General features: G+C 51.4%; 1 protein-coding gene across 1 annotated transcript in view; it reads left to right on the top strand.

Annotated features, from left to right (window-relative positions):
* The first annotated feature begins 331 nt into the window (after positions 1-331).
* The window catches only part of OTOG (otogelin), an 86,234-nt gene continuing 68,847 nt past the window's right edge, over positions 332-17,718 (top strand). Inside the window, exons 1-16 of the mRNA XM_061440662.1 lie at positions 332-480; positions 918-978; positions 1,143-1,203; positions 4,501-4,576; positions 5,455-5,547; positions 5,715-5,869; positions 8,591-8,709; positions 10,162-10,367; positions 11,189-11,319; positions 11,583-11,689; positions 12,089-12,198; positions 12,604-12,732; positions 13,595-13,703; positions 13,973-14,019; positions 14,500-14,645; positions 16,834-16,966. Of these exons, the coding sequence (XP_061296646.1) occupies positions 384-480; positions 918-978; positions 1,143-1,203; positions 4,501-4,576; positions 5,455-5,547; positions 5,715-5,869; positions 8,591-8,709; positions 10,162-10,367; positions 11,189-11,319; positions 11,583-11,689; positions 12,089-12,198; positions 12,604-12,732; positions 13,595-13,703; positions 13,973-14,019; positions 14,500-14,645; positions 16,834-16,966 (1,780 nt within the window). The 5' untranslated portion in view covers positions 332-383. The remainder of the gene's footprint in view (positions 481-917; positions 979-1,142; positions 1,204-4,500; positions 4,577-5,454; positions 5,548-5,714; positions 5,870-8,590; positions 8,710-10,161; positions 10,368-11,188; positions 11,320-11,582; positions 11,690-12,088; positions 12,199-12,603; positions 12,733-13,594; positions 13,704-13,972; positions 14,020-14,499; positions 14,646-16,833; positions 16,967-17,718) is intronic.

The raw sequence follows: 17,718 nt of genomic DNA, 5'->3' as shown, positions 1-17,718 counted from the left end.
AACCAGGGATGTCTGAGGAGCAAGGGATGTTGGAAGCTGCACAGACTGCCTGCCTCCTTGCTCCTCCAAGGGACTTAGCGCTGAGTGTGATCTGAATCCAACCTCCCTCGGGGAGGGGCAGCCACAGACCAAGAAGAACAAAGGCGGCCACCCCCCACGCCCCGCACACCGGTCAGGCTCCTAAATTATGGTAATAAGTTGGGCGGTCCTGTTTCTCTAGTTCGGGGCGGGGCCAAGTGCCTGGGAGGCGGAGCCAAGGGTATCCTGGGGCAAGAGAGCAAGAGGCCCGGCGGCCTCCAACCAGTGGAGGTGTGGCTCTGCCTTCGCGGGAGAGGCACTCGGACTTGGTCCTGCGCTGAGCTTCCCAGTCCCCGCGCGCCCCTATGGGGGCCCTGGCGCCAGTGTTCTGCCTGCTCCTAGCTTGCGTCTGGCTGCCCCGGGGTGAGCCGGCAGGGGAGTTTCCGCCACTGCAGTCTCTCGGTGAGAGGGGTGTGGACTAGGGGAGGCCAGGAACCTGGGAGAACGTTTAGAGCGACAGACCTGGGCCAGCTGGAGAGAGGGTAAAGAAAGAAGGTTTGAGAGAGGGCAGGGGGACAGCCAGGGAGTGGGTCCAGGGAGAGGGACCGCAGAAGGAAAGAAAGGCCAGCCGCAGTCAGGGGAATGGCTCTCAAGCTGGGCAGCGTGGAAGAGATCCAAGGAGGGGGAACCAGAGAGAACTGGGGCACAGAGAGTGGGAAGGAGGAGGGAGACCCTTGTTGGAAAAGAGACCCCACGGAGGGGGAGAAAGGATTTGAGAAGGCTGCAGGGAGAGAGAATGGGGGTGATGCAGGTATGAGAGAGGCTTCCCAGCAGGTGGGGAACGGGGTGAGAAGGGGTGGGAGGCATAACGAGTGGAGAGTAATCCCCCCACCCCCTAGCTGCAGCACCCACACCCCGAGGCAATGCAGAGCTGCAGCCTGAGCCAGCCCAGGATCCCAGGTGAGTAGGCAAGGACTGGTAGCTACCCCGCTCACTGGTTCCATCTTCATTCCTGGCATGGGTGACCTCAGGGGTTAGCACAGGGGACGGGATGGGCCTGGGATGGTGGGGGGGCATGGCCCACTCCTCTCCCTTCACCCACACCAGGCTTGTTTCTCACCTAGCCACAGCCATCAGGAGACAGTCCTTGCCATAGGGGATGCTACCACGGTGATGGGAGGCCAGGTAAGGGGAGGCTTGGGGAAGAGGGCACTTCACTGGGCAGGGGCTTATTTCTGTCTGGGTTTGAGGCTGTCTGGGAGCTCTGTAGGTGGCAGGAAGTATGTTTCTACAGTTATTCAAAAGGGGACCAACAAGATTCTTAGTATGTGTCTGAAGAATGCAAATTTATAGGATATTTCTGCTTCCACTTTCCTAATCTCTTGGGGCCCTATAGCCAACTTTTGTTTATTTATAAATTGTGTTTATAGAGGAAGAGGGCACAGAGTCGCCGTCAGGAGACAGCTGAGCTCTTTCCTTTCCTGGGTGAAAGCGGGAAGATGAGGGTTTGGGAGAGTGGAGTTCTCTATTCCCTGCCTGGCCTAAACCCTGTCAGAGGTCCCTCTTCATCCCCTGAGCATCCCCAGCAATGCTGCTTTGAGGCCCTCTGGTGAGGCCTGCAAGGAAGGGTTGGTTGAAAAGCAGAGCCATCCTCTAAGTCCTGACCATTCCCTGTTGCCCACCCTCCCCAGGTCCTCTGTGCTTTATTACTTTTTAAAAAAATTTTTTTGATTGAAGGATGATTGCTTTACAGAATTTTGTGGGTTTCTGTCATACATCAGATCCTCTGTACTTTAGGAAGAGGTGGTGCTTTTCTTTCTTTGCCAAACTTCGGTCGGTCTCTGGATCAAGTGATTCAGGTTCCTTTTCTAGTCTTGGCTTGCGTCTGTCTCCTCTCTACAACCACAAACATGATACAAATACAGCCCACCCGATATCAGGTTCCCAGAGAATCTTGAGCCTCAGTTTACACACCCTGGCCCTTGGGATCCGCTCTGGGGAGCTCCTTGTGCCAGCAGGATGGAAGCATCTTTTAAAATAGAAAACAATGTGTCCCAAATACCTGCCCTTTTGAAACAGATATGAAGATCCCAAGGAAGGAGGAGGCATGCTTACTTTTGAATGTCTGGATTATGTGGGGGTTTTGTATCTTTTTTTCCCATTTCTCCAGGCCCCAGATTGAACTGAAAGATAATGTCATCATTCTTTTTATTTAGTTTTTATTTTATTTTTAAAATGTTTTCATCATTCTTTTTATGGATGGGGATACTGAGGCAGGTGGATGGTTTGCTGGGCCCTCAGGGCATAGGCAGAGCAAGGTCTTCTAGCTAGCATGTTCTGCTGCTGCTGCTGCTGCTAAGTCGCTTCAGTCGTGTCCGACTCTGCAACCCCATAGACAGCAGCCCACCAGGCTCCCCCGTTCCTGGGATTCTCCAGGCAAGAACACTGGAGTGGGTTGCCATTTCCTTCTCCAGTATGTTCTACCGCATTGTAAATGCCCCCACTGGACTCCTGGGATCCCTGTATTTTAGCGGCGTAATGATCCTCCTACCCAAGCACTTCATTCCCCTAGAGGGCTTCTTTCCTTGCTGGATTCCAGGGTAGGCCTCCCCTTCTTTTTCTTGGGGAGGCATCCAGACCAGGCAACCCCAGTAGGTTCCTCACATTACTCCTTAGAACAAACAAGGGGTTAGAATGGCCCTCCTTGAAGGCAACTGGAGTTGGAGGAGGCTGGGCAGGAATCAGGCTACTTAAAAAGTGAACCTGGGGATCCCTCAAAGGCTTCTGCCTGGAATGCCCTCTTAAGTAAGGGAAGGGGAGGTCTCAGACCAGTAGCTCACTACCCTTCATTTCTGTGCTGCCTCACTCTATAGAGCTCAGCCATTCTCCAGAGGATTGCTGGTGTAGACCAGAAGTCCATGAACTTGGATGGGGGGAAAAATGCATTGTTATTTATGGAAACCTCAATGGAACTGAAATTTAGTCTTCCCTTTAGTTACTGCTAGATGGTACAGACCACAGAATATTAGCAGTGTCTGTGACTCTCATTAGTAGAAATCACAGGTATTTTGCTATCAGCTTGCAATTGTCGCTGTCTCCAGATCGCATCTATGCTCACTGCTCCTGCATGCTGGCAGTGGTATGGCCTGTCGCTTGGTCCTGTGATTTAATGTATTAATAAAGAAGCACAAATATTACCATTACTCATTTTTATAAAATATTTGATCGCTGCATTGCAATATGTTTGATATCCTTTATAATCTTATGTTTTATTTTACATATTTAGAAACATCTGTTGCAAGAAGGGGCCCATAATCATCACTAGATTGTCAGAGGGATTCATGGCATAAAAATGATTAAGAACTCCCCATCTATACTGAAGATGAATCATTTGGAAAGGATTTAAAATTCTTCTCCAGAAATGGCCTCGATTCGTTGCAGCACAGGCCAGGCAGGAGGTGGAGAAGTACAACCCACAGGAGGGACAAAGAGCTGGGGTTGGGCTCCAGGGACCAAGGGTTCTGAATACTTCTGTGTTCCTAGTCTTTGCGAGATGCTGGGGATTTAGCCCAGGGATGAGGAGGTGCTAGTGAGGAGAAAATACATGAGACAAACACCCTCAGTGTGGTTCGTGCCTTGTCAGCCCTGTGAGCACGTGTTCCCTGTACCTGGGCCAGGCTGGGCCCCCACTCCTCACCCCTCAAGTGAGAGGACTTAGGCCCTGAGAGTGAGGATCCTACTGTGCCAAGGGTCCTGGTCCTAGGTGACTTCAGACCCTCAGGCTGGAGTTCTGAGAGGGACTGAGCACAGTGCAATGATGTTCTCGGAAGTCCTGATTTCAGATGTTCGTATCTCAAGAGACCATGGGATGGGGCTTCTGGTCTGGAAAACAGGATCTCAGCGGGGCTTTGCCTTTGTCCTCAGGTGTGTGGTATCGGGGAGAGTTCTGACTCGGACGAGTTCCAACGGCGGGTTGTGATCCGTGAGGCATTGTTTTTGCTGATACAAGAGCCCAAAAGGCTGAGTTGGGGTGGGGGATGTTCCCGTGCCCAGGATTGAGGGGCTGCCTTTGTTTCTGAGCTCTGGCCCATATGGTTTCTGTGGTGAGGAGGTGTTGTGTTTGTTCTCCAGACAAGAAGGTTTTGTGCTGGGCTGTGGAGCATACAAAGGTTTACTAGGGAGGGAGTCGGGAGAGGCCAGGGGACACTGGAGCGTGGAGGGGAGGGGGTTGTGTTCAGGCTACAGGCCTCCCCAGCCTGCCAATGAGATGCCACTCTGGAGGGTGTAAACCAGGCCTCACGCCACCTGAAAATCCTGCCTCCAGGCTTCTCAGAGGTGGGCTGAGTAACTGGGGCACCCAGCAGCAGAGGGCCTGCCTCCCTCCAGGTAGTGAACAGGAAGGGCTGTGACCTCCAGGAAGCCCGCCATCCCTGAGGTCAGCCCTTGATTGAATTCTTTTCCGTCTCCTGTCTATAAAAGGAGGAAGCTGAAGTCCTGGACTCCTTGGCCATGTCTTCCTGGGAAAGGCGGCTCCATCGGGCCAAATGTGCACCGTCTTGTAAGTGCCCCTCCTTCCCTGGGGCTCGTGGGAGGCAGAAAGGCCTGTGAGGGAAGCCCGGGGCTTGTCTTGGGGCCTCCTGGGACCTCTTTTCCCTGCAGGGGGTCTCTTTCCACTGTCCCCAGCCCCAGCGTCCAGCTCTACTCTGCTTTCTCCTTCCTGCCTGAGGAGTGTCCTGGTCTCACGACCATGCCCCTGTGGCTGTCCCCCCTCACACTGTCTGACTCCAGTGAGCTTCTTATTTAGTGGTGGTTTTCCCCCTGAATATCACTCTGTGTCTGTAGCCTCTTTCTACTATTTTGTGGCCTCTCCCCTCACCTGGTCTCTGTCTGTGGTCCCTCTTCTCACATTATGGCTCCCTCCCTTGCCACACGCCACTCTGCTTTGTCCTCTCATCCTCTGAGGCCTTCCTTTTTACTACATTCCAAGTGTATTCCTTGGTTTACACTACGGACTCTTCCCCTAAGCTTATGGAGCGATGAGGAAGAGCAGTCCATGAAAAGCTCTGGGCAGGCTCCTGCTCACCCCTCATGCTCCGTATTCACAGCTTTGATGCCTTGCCTGGTGGCCAAGAACTTTTAGCTTAGGAAACTGAAGGCCTAGGTGGGGCTGGCCTGGGGCCGTTGATACATACCGAAGGTCAGTACTCAGACTTCACAGCCTATTAGGGAGAGGGTGGGGCAGCTGTCTGAGGCACCCTGCTCCTGCCCCCATCAAAGCCAGCTCCTGAGGAAAGTTGGGGCTCGCTGTGATGGGGATCTGAGTTCCATGTCGTTCTGGGAAGTGGGGGCCTGGAGTCCCATCGTGACGGAGGTGCTGCATCAATGGATTCTGCCATTCTCAGCTTGATGGGGCGATGCTTTGCGTCTCCCTTGCAGACTTGTTCTCCTGCTTCAACGGGGGCGAATGTGTGCACCCGGCCTTCTGTGACTGCAGGCGCTTCAATGCTACCGGGCCACGCTGCCAGATGGGTGAGTCTGGGCTCCATTCTGCCTCTGGGAGGGGCCACAGGTTTAAGAAAATCTGTGGACCTGAGACTCAGGGGTCTGGGTTAGAGGGAGTGGGCATCGAACCCACTAGCCTTGGGCTCAGTGTCCATTGCTGCTACACAGAGGTGCCCTTTTTGTCCCTGGCTCAGTATACAATGCCGGCCCTGAGAGAGACAGCATCTGCCGGGCGTGGGGACAGCATCACGTGGAGACGTTTGATGGCCTCTACTACTACCTGTCTGGGAAGGGCAGCTACACTCTGGTGGGGCACCATGAACCTGAGGGGCAGATCTTCTCAGTCCAGGTGAGGTGTTCACTGCCCCCTGCCTGTCCGGGAAGGTTCCTCTAGGCTCTGAAGGCTTGGTTGGCCTGGGCTCTGCTCGGCAGAGTTAAAGAGGCTGGCGCTTTCCTTCACCCTCCCAGCTCCTGCCCAGGGCTTCTGCACCTGGAGGCAGCTGAAGGCTCCGTGGTTCTCACTCATCCACTCACTTCTGGTTGCCCCTGGCCATTCATTCACTTAGTCTCTCATTCACCAAGTATTTATTAAGTGCATAGTTGTACTCTTTTCCTGGCACAAGGCCTGGTGCTGGCCCTGTGGACAACACCACAGATGTGGTCTCTGTCCTCATGTAACTAATGTTACTAATTAGACATGTAACTAATGTCTAATGGGAAAACAGACATCAAGTCAAATGAATCATTTCAAGTGCCACTGAGTGCAATAGAGGAGAATGTCAAATAGTTAGAAGAGCATGTGATGGAAACCTAACCTTGCCTATTGGGAAAGATGGTGATCCGGAAGGGCTTCCTGCTGCAGGAAGTGATATTTACGTTGGTATTTGAAGAATGAATTAGAGCTGGACAAGTGAAGGGTTGGGTACAGACAGGAGAACACTCTAGGTCAAAGGAACACCGGATGCTATGGTATGAACCTTAGATAAGAAAGAGTGTGGTGCCACAGAGGAAATGGTAGAGGTCCTGAGTGACTCAGCCTAGGGTGACCTCTTCTAAGAAGACTTTTTGCATGCTCTGACCTCCTGAGTGGGCTCAGGGGCTCCTTTCTGTGGAACCAGAGTTCACACAATTACCCTATCATTGTGTTTCTCTTACAAAAATCTGTTTCTGGGTTGGTCTCCTCTTCAGATGTAAGTTTTATAGGCAGGGACCATGTCTTTTCCATTGCTGTTCCCAGTACCTGGATTAATGCTCAGTAAAAGCTTGTCTTGAGTATGAACACATGTGAGAGTCACAGTCTCATGGTCAGACAGATCTGATTTTCACATTTACCCTGTGTGTCAAGTGGGCAGTCACCTGCAGGTATAGTCTCTACCTGGAGAAGAGTCTAGCTGGGGAGGCTGCTGTGCTGGAGGGCACCTTGGCCAGCATGAAGTTAGGCTGAGGGGTTGGGAGATGGGGGAGAGCGTGGTGCTCAGTGTCGCCCCTCTGCCAGCTGGGTGTGCCCCTTCTGTCTCAGGCATAGCCCTGCCAAGGGACTGTCTGGGGGCCAGGTCCTGGATGGGCCGGGGACCCTGACCCTCTTCGCCTCAGAGTATCATGGGTATCACAATCATGACTGTATCATTTTATGGTGGCTCAGATGGTAAAAAAAAAAAAAAAAAAAAATCCACCTGCAATGCACGAGACCCAGGTTTGATTCCTAGGTTGGAAAGATCCCCGGGAGAAGGGAATGGCAACCCACTCCAGTATTCTTGCCTGGAGAATTCCATGGACAGAGGAACCTGGTGGGCTACGGTTCATGGGGTCAAAAAGAGTTGGACATGACTGAGTGACTAATCTGTTATGATTACCTAGACCAGTGGGGTGCCACGCATTCATGAGTTATGAAATTAAAAAGTAATAAGTCATAGTTAAGTCAAGTCAAGTCACTTACTCAATCGTGTCTGACTCTTTGTGACCCCGTGGACTGTAGCCCACCAGGCTCCTCCGTCCATGGGATTCTCCAGGCAAGAATACTGGAGAGGGTTGCCATTTCCTTCTCCAGGGGATCTTCCCGACCCAGGGATCGAACCCAGGTCTCCCACATTGCAGGCAGACACTTTAACCTCTGAGCCACCAGGGAAGCCTTAATAAGTCATAACCAGCATGAAAAAAAAGACAAAAGAGAATATAAATAGAAAATGTTGTAGAAATGCTTTGCACATTAATAGTGGTGAATATTATTTTGTAAAGCTTTTTGTTTTATTTAATTTATATGTGTATATATTTCTCACTATGGGTCATGGTCACAAAAGTTTGAAAAATATTTAGGCTATGGAATGGCTTTGACAGGTCCTACTTTTAGTTGAAATGGCTCCAGCCCGCCTAACCATGTTTAACAATAATCTAGTGGAAGGTTTGTTCACTCATGGGATGGATTTTCACATTTGGCAGAGGTACATTTCAGACTTTTCCCTAAACTCTGAGAGCCCCTGCCTGCTTTCCTTGGGTGCTGTGGCTTTGGAGGTGTAGGTTCTGTCTGAGCGGGGGCAGAGGAGACACGCATGTGTCAGGCAACTCAGGAGTGATACGTGTGTGTAGGGGACAGCTAAGCCGCCTCTAGCAGGGTGGTGGTAGGAGTGTGTATTTATAGTGTGAGCATTGAGAGTGCCCTCTGATGTACCTATTTGAGATGTGTGTTGTGTTCATTATGAGTGTGAGATGGTGTGAGTGTATAACTGGGCTTTCAATCTGATGGGATAAGCTGGGGTGGATAAACAAAAAAACCTCCAGAAATAGGGAGACAGCACAGCTGGATTGGAATCCTGGCTGTGTGCGTGTCACCTGTGTCCCTTCACCTCTCTGAGCACGAGCCACCTCCTCTCTGAGGTGCAGGTAAAGATAGCTCTGACCTCCCTGTGGTGCTGTGGGGACCGGGAGAGATGACAGAGGACAGGTGCTCGGCATGCCGCGGGCAGGCAGTCCAGCATTAGTGGGAGCTCAACAGGGTGCCTCTGGGCCCATAGCCGAAGCTGGGGGCCAGGTGAGTGGCAGGAGCTTGCTCAGTGGCCTCTGAAATCCCCCCCAGGTGCACAACGCCCCGCAGTGCGGCTCCTTCCCCTACACCTGCTCCAGGTCTGTCAGCCTCTTCTTTGCGGGCGAGCAGGAGATCCATCTGGCCAAGGAGGTCACCCGTGGAGGCGTGAGGTAACTCCAGCACCTTCTGCCCTGAGCTCCCCTACTCCCTGGTGTGGGTGGTGGGAGATGGCTGAGCATCTGCCCTTCTCGAGTTGTTTTCTGGGGGCAAACAGAATCTCCACCTCTATGGCAGAAACATACTGGCAGATCAGCTGGGCTTACAGAGAGACGAGTCCCTCATGATTTTCTGGAACTCTCAGGCCCTGTGGGTTTGCAGACAATACATTTTCAGGCAATGAGCGAAGTTTCCCAGATAGCTGTATAGGCATGATTAACAGGTTTTTGCTTCCACAAGTTAAAGGAAATCTTCCTGAATGTATCCTATATAGTTCAAACCTCATCAGAGCAGACTTTGAGCACACTTTCACCCTTTTCTGATGGCATGGGGTCATTTGACTGTCACTTACCTTGTTGGGACCTCAGGGATGACTGAGGGACTATTTAAGGGGTGAAGTCCCAGCTTCCTACATCAAAAGGCTCTAGACTATGGTCCTTTCGGAAATCTTTCTTGCACCTCTTCTTCACTGGACTCTCCTTCCTTGGCTGTCCACTGCCACTTCATCTTGCTGTTAGGGGGACCCTCCTGCACTGACCCTTCTTCCCTTTCTCATTTCCTGCTTCAGACCTGGAAACAGGGTAGCCAAGCTTTCTGGTGCTGAGTATAGAACTGAAGATCCACAGTGTTTCCCTGTGAATGAAGACTTGGTAGCTGGCTCTTTTGGTTCGGGCTCTGACTGGTTAGACACTCCTTTTGCTTTCCTCCGGATTTTCATCTGTGTTAATGTTGCTAAATTCCAGATCGGCTAAGAGAGTCTGTGCCAGTAAAACAGGGGAGGATATTAAGATTGCTGGAGCCCTGAACTCTTTCCTTCATGTCCTGTTTATCTTCTCTCTTGGCTTTTTCTTTTTCTCTTCCAACTCCTTTCTTGCTTCCCACCAAAAATATAAGCAAAGTGGATGTCTGTTTATATCGTCACTCCTGTCTAAAAAAATAAACTGGCAATTTCAGTCACTCTAAGATTTATTCCTGCCAGGGAAATTGCAGTTTTATTTTTTAAGTATTATTTTCTGCTTGACTAACTGCCCTTTATTTATTGAAACACCATCAATAAAATATATGTTAATAATTTTTGTATAAAAAGTTACCACTATTAGTGCTCAAAATCCCGTGATTGTCTTCACTGTGATTCCAGAGAGCAAGGGAAATTGTACTTGTGAAAAGCAACTTTAAAACTCTGAAAACCAAGGAAACCCCTTTCTGACTGTGGACTTCCAAGCACCCAAGAAGTCAGGGGGAAGGAAAATAGGGACCTTACAGCCTGTGGTGTCAGTGGCCAGGGGGTGAGGCTGATCCTGTGCACATGGTGGGTCCTGCGGGTAGAGGATGGTGGTCCCCTGGTGAAGGGCCTGGGCTGGTGGAGGTGATGTGGACGCCCTGAAGCTCTGGGCTGTATCCTGCAGGCTCCAGCTGCCTCACGTGATGGGGAACCTGCGTCTACAGCCGCTTGCTGGCTATGTCCTCGTGCGGCTTCAGTCGGCCTTCACGCTTGCCTGGGATGGCAGCTCAGCTGTTTACATTAAAATGAGTCCAGAGTTCCTAGGCTGGACCCATGGGCTGTGTGGGAACAACAATGCCGACCCCCAGGATGACCTGGTGACCAGCTATGGTGAGGCGCAGGCCAGGTGGCCGCCAAAGGGGTTTTGGTCGGGGTGGGGGATAGGCTGGGCTGGGAGGAGTGGGAAGGGACTTGGCACAGAACCCTGGGGTCATGGTACAAAGACCTGGGGGGAGGTCAGAGGCCTCTTCCAACTGTGTTTTAACCACTCTGGACCTCAGTTTCCTCATTTGTGAAATAGATGTAATGAGAATTTCTACTTAGGTTGCGTGAGGATCTAATGGACACTGCCAGGTGGCGCTGGCCCTGCAAGGTGTCTAGGGGATGGAGGGGCTGAGGGGACTGCAGGGTGCAGGGGCCAGAGGGAGCCAGGGAGAAAAAGGCTCCAGCTGGAGAGGCAGGAAGTTAAAGTGAAGAGTTTAGACCAAATCATAGCAACTCTGGCCAGAGAGAAAGTGCCACCTATGAGCAGCCACAACACACTGAACACTTGACCCGTAGCGTCTCATGTAGTCCTAGCGATAAATTCACAAGGGGATGGTTTGCCTTGTTCACACATGGGAACCTCATGCTCAGAGACGCATGGGAGCTTGTTCAGACTCATACGTTCATTCCCTCTCGATGGCATGGTGTTGCTTTTCTGAGTTTAGAGCAGCAGGGAGCCACTTCCTGGAACCTTCAGGGTCTTGAGCGTTCTTGACTATGCTTACCAAACAACTCTTTCAGGAGAATGGCTCTGTAGGGAAATGCAGACTGGAATGGTAGCTCATGAGGCTGGTTTTTCAACGCCCTGCCTTTCTCTTGGCATCTCTTCGGCTCCACCTGCCTCCCCTGTGGCCCCCACCTGCGGTCATGTTTGTTCTGCCCTACAGGGAAGCTGACGGATGATGTGGCGGAGTTCGTGCACAGCTGGCAGGAGCAGGCCCCCAACCAGCCTCCAGGTCCCACGACCTCCTCCCTGCCCCGCCCTCCATGCCTGCAGCAGACCCCGGGAACCATGCAGGTGTGGCTCCTGGGCTGACCCCCCAACTCTGGCCCCCTAACCCCACCTAGTGTCTGGCTTAGGTTGGTTTCCTGTATACTTCTTGGAAAGTCACTGGCTGCAGGGGACCAAGGTTGTTGGTGTCCACACCCCTTCCGTCTCCTCTCCATCCTCCTCCTTCTCTCCCCTGGGCCCAAGTTGGGGTGCTGCATGGGACTGGTGAAGTCAGAGGGCCGTGTGTGGCCCTGCCAGCCTCCAGCCCTGGCTCCTGGCCCACACCCCAGGGTGTGTATGACCGCTGTGAGGCACTGCTGCGACCCCCCTTTGACACCTGCCATGCCTACGTCAGCCCTCTGCCCTTCATGGCCAGCTGTACCAGCGATCTCTGCCAGTGAGTTGGGACCCAGGAGCGAGGGTGGTACTGGGTTGTGGGGAGACCTCTCCCAGTAGCGGGTGGGGGCTCAGCACATGGGCCACTGAGCTTGATGATCCCAGGCAGTAACAGATATGCTTCACAAAGTTCTGAAATGCTTATGTATTTGCATGGGTGGGACAGACTGTCCTCATTCAATCAAGGCCCAGAAATGGGGCCTGACCACCCCCGGGTCTCATCAGTCAGGGGCAATGCTGAGACGAGAGCCCAGATTTTCCGACCTCCAGTCTAGGGGTCTGCCTAGCTGCCTCCCCTGGCTACCTTTCCCAGCTGTAGAGTCTGAGCCCTGGCAGACTCCATTGGGTGCTGGGGGGCTGGCTGCAGGTTGAATCTTATATCCTCGGCTTCCCTGCACAGATCAGCAGGCGATGAAGCCACATGGTGCCGGGCACTGGCAGAGTATGCCCGGGCATGTGCCCAGGCAGGTCGGCCGCTGCAGGGGTGGAGGAACCAGCTCCAGTCATGCAGTAGGTGCAGCCTGATTGTGGGCAGGGAGGGATACAGACAAGCTCTGTCCTGGGGCTGTGGGTGGCATTCCCAGGCCTCAAGTCAATGTCCTGTCCTGCTGAGAACCACAGTGATCAGGAGTGTTAAGCCCTGAGGTTCCATCCCCATGAGACAGATGGGAAAACTGAGGCCCAGAGAGGGAGGGACTGACCTGGGGCCACCAAGCGCAATGAAAGTGGCTCTTAGGGTCTCCCAGGCTCTCACTAATTTCCTGGTCACCCGGTGCTCCCACTGGGACCAAGAAAGCCCTCCTACCCCGCCCCCCACCCCCCGCCCCCAGGGCTTGGGTAGGCCCTGGTTGGGTCCTGGCAGAACTGGGGCCAGAAGGGAGCAGGCAGGCCGTACTATGCTGCCTTCCTTCCAAGCGGTGCTCTGCAAGGAGAAGGCCTTTGTCTACAACGAGTGCGTCGCCTGCTGCCCGGCCTCCTGCCAGCCGCGGGCATCCTGTGTGGACAGCGAGATAGCCTGTGTGGACGGCTGCTACTGCCCTGACGGTATGCTAGTGGTTCAGTGGGTACCTGGCAGCATTTCTCTGGCCTGGCATAGATGAGCGTGAAGCCAGGGGTCAGAGCATGTCTGTTTGTAGAACGAAGGAAGGAAGGAACAAACAATACATGAATGAGTGAATGAATGGCTTAAGGGAGGTAAGGGTAGGGGCAGAGCCGTAGCTCTTGAAGATTCATCAGGATATTTAATTTCATTGAGACTGAGCTTTTTAAGGTGTGTAGATGGGGACAAGGTATTCAGTCATTCATTTATTCATTTATCACACATGTATTTGTTTAAACTTCCATCTGTGTACTGTTTTTCATGGTGTATAAATCTGCAGCACATCTAATGGTGCAGAGCTTGCTTGGTGAGGATGAGATAAAAAAATATAAAGATACAGTTGTTGACTTTAGGAATCTGAGTCTGGTTGCAGTGATGACACTTACATATATAACTCCAGTCTGAGGCATAATATGGTGAGGACCAGCTCAGGAGTTCAAACAAGAAAAGATACAGGAATTCATTTATGGGGAGAGATTATCAGGGAAGGCTTCCTGGAGGAGGTGGCCCCTTAGTTGATTCTAGATACAGTGACAGGCTTCTGAGAGATGGAGAGAAGAAGCTAGTCAGCATGCACTTTGTGTGGGGTGAGTCGTTCTCAGAGCAAAGGTCTGGAGGTGGGATTATTTGCTCAAAGGGGACTCAGATCTGGCCTGAGCCATGCATTTATACAGGAGAAAGTTTGAAAATGAGCTGGGTGGTGAAAGAGTGTGGATGAGTTGATTTTTATCACAGGCCCTGGAGCGCTATGAAAGGTTTGTAAACAGGAGTGGAGGTGAGTTAAGTGGGCCTTTGCTGTCACCCTAGGGCTGATCTTCGAGGATGGGGGCTGTGTGGCACCGGCTGAGTGTCCCTGTGAGTTCCATGGGACCCTGTACCCGACTGGCTCTGTGGTGAAAGAAGACTGCAATTCTTGGTCTGTGTCTACTGCTGGGGAGGGGAACGGTGACTTCTGGGGCTTTCCATCAGGACTACCCCTCCACCCCTCTAGGAGCCTGATCACCTGGGGGACTCACTCAGCACCTCTGAGTCACAGATCTCATCAGATCCACTCTGTGGGTGGACTCTCCACCACCCATTTTAGAGCTGGGAAGACTGAGGGCTGGGAAGGAGCTCTGCAGCCCTCTAGCATCTATCCTAGCCCTGCAGGGGTGAGTCCCTACTCCCTTGGTCTCTGTGTTTCAGCACATGCACTGCGGGCAGGTGGGTGTGCAGCACGTCTGTCTGCCCAGGTACGTCTGGCCCCACTTGGACTCCACCCCTTCTCTCAGCCCCTCAGCTTTTCGGGCCGGGGAGCTCAGAGGGCCAGGCCTGCAGCTGGGGTGGGGCACTCACTCAGTTCCATTGGCTCCGCCTGCCCCTCTTTGTGTTCTCAGAACTGCTCAGACTGATGAAGGGTTTTGTTCTGCCCTGGCAGGGAGGGTTTTTCATGGGGTCCCTCCTGAGTGTAGGGGGCTTGGACCAAGACTGGCCTCCATGCTCAGGGCCTGGTCTCCAGTTAGAGGGAGAGGAGACGAGAGCTGCGTCTCCCTTCAGACAGACCTGGGGGGCTTCTCCCCAGTGACCGGGGCTCTCAAAGGGAGGGCCAGGCTCCAGGCACCCCCAATTCCTGAGGACAGGGTGCCGTCTCCTCTGGGTGCTCAGAGCCGCAGGGCAGAGGCACTCCCTGTGGGGCAGCCCCCCCTGGTCAGCTGCCTCTCTCTGCCCCTCAGCTGAGTGTTCAGTGACTGGTGACATCCACTTCACGACCTTCGACGGCCGCCGCTACACATTCCCCGCCACGTGTCAGTACATCCTGGCCAAGAGCCGCTCCTCGGGCACATTCACAGTGACGCTGCAGAATGCCCCATGTGGCCTGGTAAGTTTAAGGGCTGGGACCCCAGGCTCCAGCCAGCCAGCTGCCCCTGACTGCCGCCCCCTAGAGAGGCTGGGGCTTTAGGGCACGGCCTCAGGGTCTCCCACAGCCCCACCCTGCTGTCTTTTGTTTCTGGGCAGAGCCAGGGGACAGCAAACTGGGTTCTGGCTCCAGAACATCTGTTGGCTGAGTCACTTCCCTGTCCTGGCTGTTGTTGTTTTTTTTTTAATTTATTGAAATACATTTGATTTACAATGTTGTGTTAATTTCTGCTGTACAGCAAAGTGAGTCATTCTTTCTGGTTTTCTTTTCTAAATTTTACTGGAATATAGTTGATATACAATGTTATGATAGGTTCAGGTGTACAGCATACTGATCCAGTTATACATATACATATATTCATTCTTTTTCAGATACCTTTCCCATATAGGTTATTACAGATTACTGAGTAGAGTTCCCTGTGCTACACAGTACGTCCTTGTTGGTTAACTATTTTATATGCAGTACTGTGTGTATATTAATCCCAAGATCCTAATATATCCCTCCTTCTATGCCACATTTCCTCTTGGCTAACCGTAAGCTTGTTTTCAAAATCTGTTTCTGTTTTGTAATTAAGTTCATTTATATAATATTTTAAAAATTAGATTCCACATATGAGTGATATCATATTTGTCTTTCACTGTCTGACTTCACTTAGAATGATAATCTCTAGGTCCATCCAGTGTTGCTGAAACTTGCATTATTTCATTCTTTTTTATGGCTGAGTAATATTCCTTGTATATATGTATTACATCTTCTTTATCCATTCCTCTGTCAGTGGACACTTATATTGCTTCCTTGTCCTGGCTATTGTAAATAGTGCTGCAATGAACATTGACAGGCTTGTATCTTTTCAAATTATGGTTTTCTCCCGGGCTGTGCCCATGAGTGGGATGGCTGGATCGTATGGTAGTTCTATTTTTAGTTTTTATAAGGAACCTTCATACTGTTCTCCATAGTGGTTTATCAGTTTACATTCCCACTAACAGTGTAGGAGGGCTCCCTCTTCTTATACCCTCTCCAGCGTTTACTGTTTGTAGACTTAGAGCATTTTTTTTTTTTTTTTTAATGTTTGGCTGTGCTGGGTCTTCATTGCTGCATGCACAGGCTTTTTCTCTAGTTGCTGTGAGCAGGGGCTACTCTGTAGTTGTGGTGCACGGGCTTCTCATTGCAGTGGCTTCTCTTGTTGCTGTGCACAGGCCCTGGAACACATGGGCTTCAATAGTTGCAGTTTCCAGGCTCTAGAGCACAGGCGCAATAGTTGTGGGGCATGGGCTCAGTTGCTCTATGCACGTGGGGTCTTCCCGGACCAGGAATCAAACCCTTGTCTCCTGCATTGGCAGGCGGATTCTTTACCACTGAGCCACCGGGGAAGCCCTATAATAATATTGTATCGATAGTATTACTATGTGTTATATTATTGTTGTGATTATTTTTACACTATTATTATCATTCGCCAAGATGTCCCTTCCTATCTCTGCAGGCTAAGTCTCGTTAGCACCCTATACCTGTTTTCAGCACTGATCACAATAATTAACCAACTTTGTAATCCCTTATTTAAAATCTGTATCCCTCACGAGTGTGTATTCTTCATGAGGTCAGGGACTATCTCTATCACTTTCATCATGTATGATTGTGTGGAAGGGGAGTATAAATGGACCCAATGTGTACTGCCCATTTCGGGGATGAGACCCTGAGGCCCAGAGAATATTAGCTCATTTCCTGCCTGCTTATGAGTGGAGCTTGATATTCCGCAGGGTGTGACACATGGAAAGAGCTACACAAACACCAATAAAAGGACGAAATTAAATCCTGGGTTGCAGTCAAGTGGGGGAGGCCAGTGTTTCAGAGACTGGACTCTGAGCCATCTGGGGCCCAGCTCTGCTCTGTGTCATGGCCTGAGGGTTGACTACCATTTTTATTTGTAGTATCCTAGTTCTGCCACTAACCTTCTCCAGCCTGGGCCTCTGCCTTCTCATTCCCCAGATCAGAGCATTTGGTTAGAGGACCCCTAATGTCCCTTGGGTCTCTGACACTGTGAGGAGCCTGCCCCTGGCCTCAAACTGTGCTGACATCCCTGCCTTGGAGGGCTCTGTTGGGATCAGCAGGGAGACAGACTAATCCTTCCCATTTGGCCTTCCTCTCTCACTAGAACCAGGACGGAGTCTGTGTCCAGTCAGTGTCAGTGATTCTGCATCAGGACCCTCGGAGGCAGGTGACCTTGACCCAAGCAGGGGATGTTCTTCTGTTTGACCAGTACAAGGTCACCCCACCCTACACAGACGGTACGGCCCTGGTGGACAAGAGCTGGCTGAAAGTTAGCAGCGCAGGCTCTTCTGGCAAAGCACTGATATATGGGCAGGAGCTCACATTCTAGTACTGGGTGAATCAGGCCAGGGGACACCTTGGTCCCAGGAACATGGACTCTGGACTTGTAGAATTCTGTCCCCACTGAAGTGTGTTTCATGGCAGTATGATGGCTTCTCCTAACTTAAGGATATTAATGGAGCTCTCTTCCATCTCCTGGAGAAGGCAATGACACCCCACTCTAGTACTCTTGCCTGGAAAATCCCATGGGTGGAGGAGCCTGGTAAGCTGCAGTCCATGGGGTCCCTAAGAGTTGGACACAACTGAGCAACTTCAATTTCACTTTTCACTTTCATGCATTGGAGAAGGAAATGGCAACCCACTCCAGTGTTCTTGCCTGGAGAATCCCAGGGACGGGGAGCCTGGTGGGCTGCTGTCTATGGGGTCGCACAGAGTCGGACATGACTGAAGTGACTTAGCAGCAGCAGCTTCCATTTCCACTCTATTATTATCCTTTCTGATTTCACAAGGACTTTGTGATAGCTTGTAGGAACCACAAAATCTAACAAAAATGGCAGAATGATTAAGAAATAAAATAGCATCAAAAAAACTAAAAAGAAAAAATAAAGAGTAAGGGCTCAAGGCTGAGAAGAGTGAAGATACAAGGGGTGTAAAGAGGTTTAAAAACAAAGCAAGTCACAAAAGATGTGAAATTCACTACAACTAAATC

Source organism: Bos javanicus, chromosome 15 (assembly GCF_032452875.1).
Source record: "Bos javanicus breed banteng chromosome 15, ARS-OSU_banteng_1.0, whole genome shotgun sequence".
Classification (NCBI taxonomy): domain Eukaryota; kingdom Metazoa; phylum Chordata; class Mammalia; order Artiodactyla; family Bovidae; genus Bos; species Bos javanicus.
Note: the sequence above shows the minus strand (reverse complement) of the source record. Positions and strands in the feature narration are given on the sequence as shown.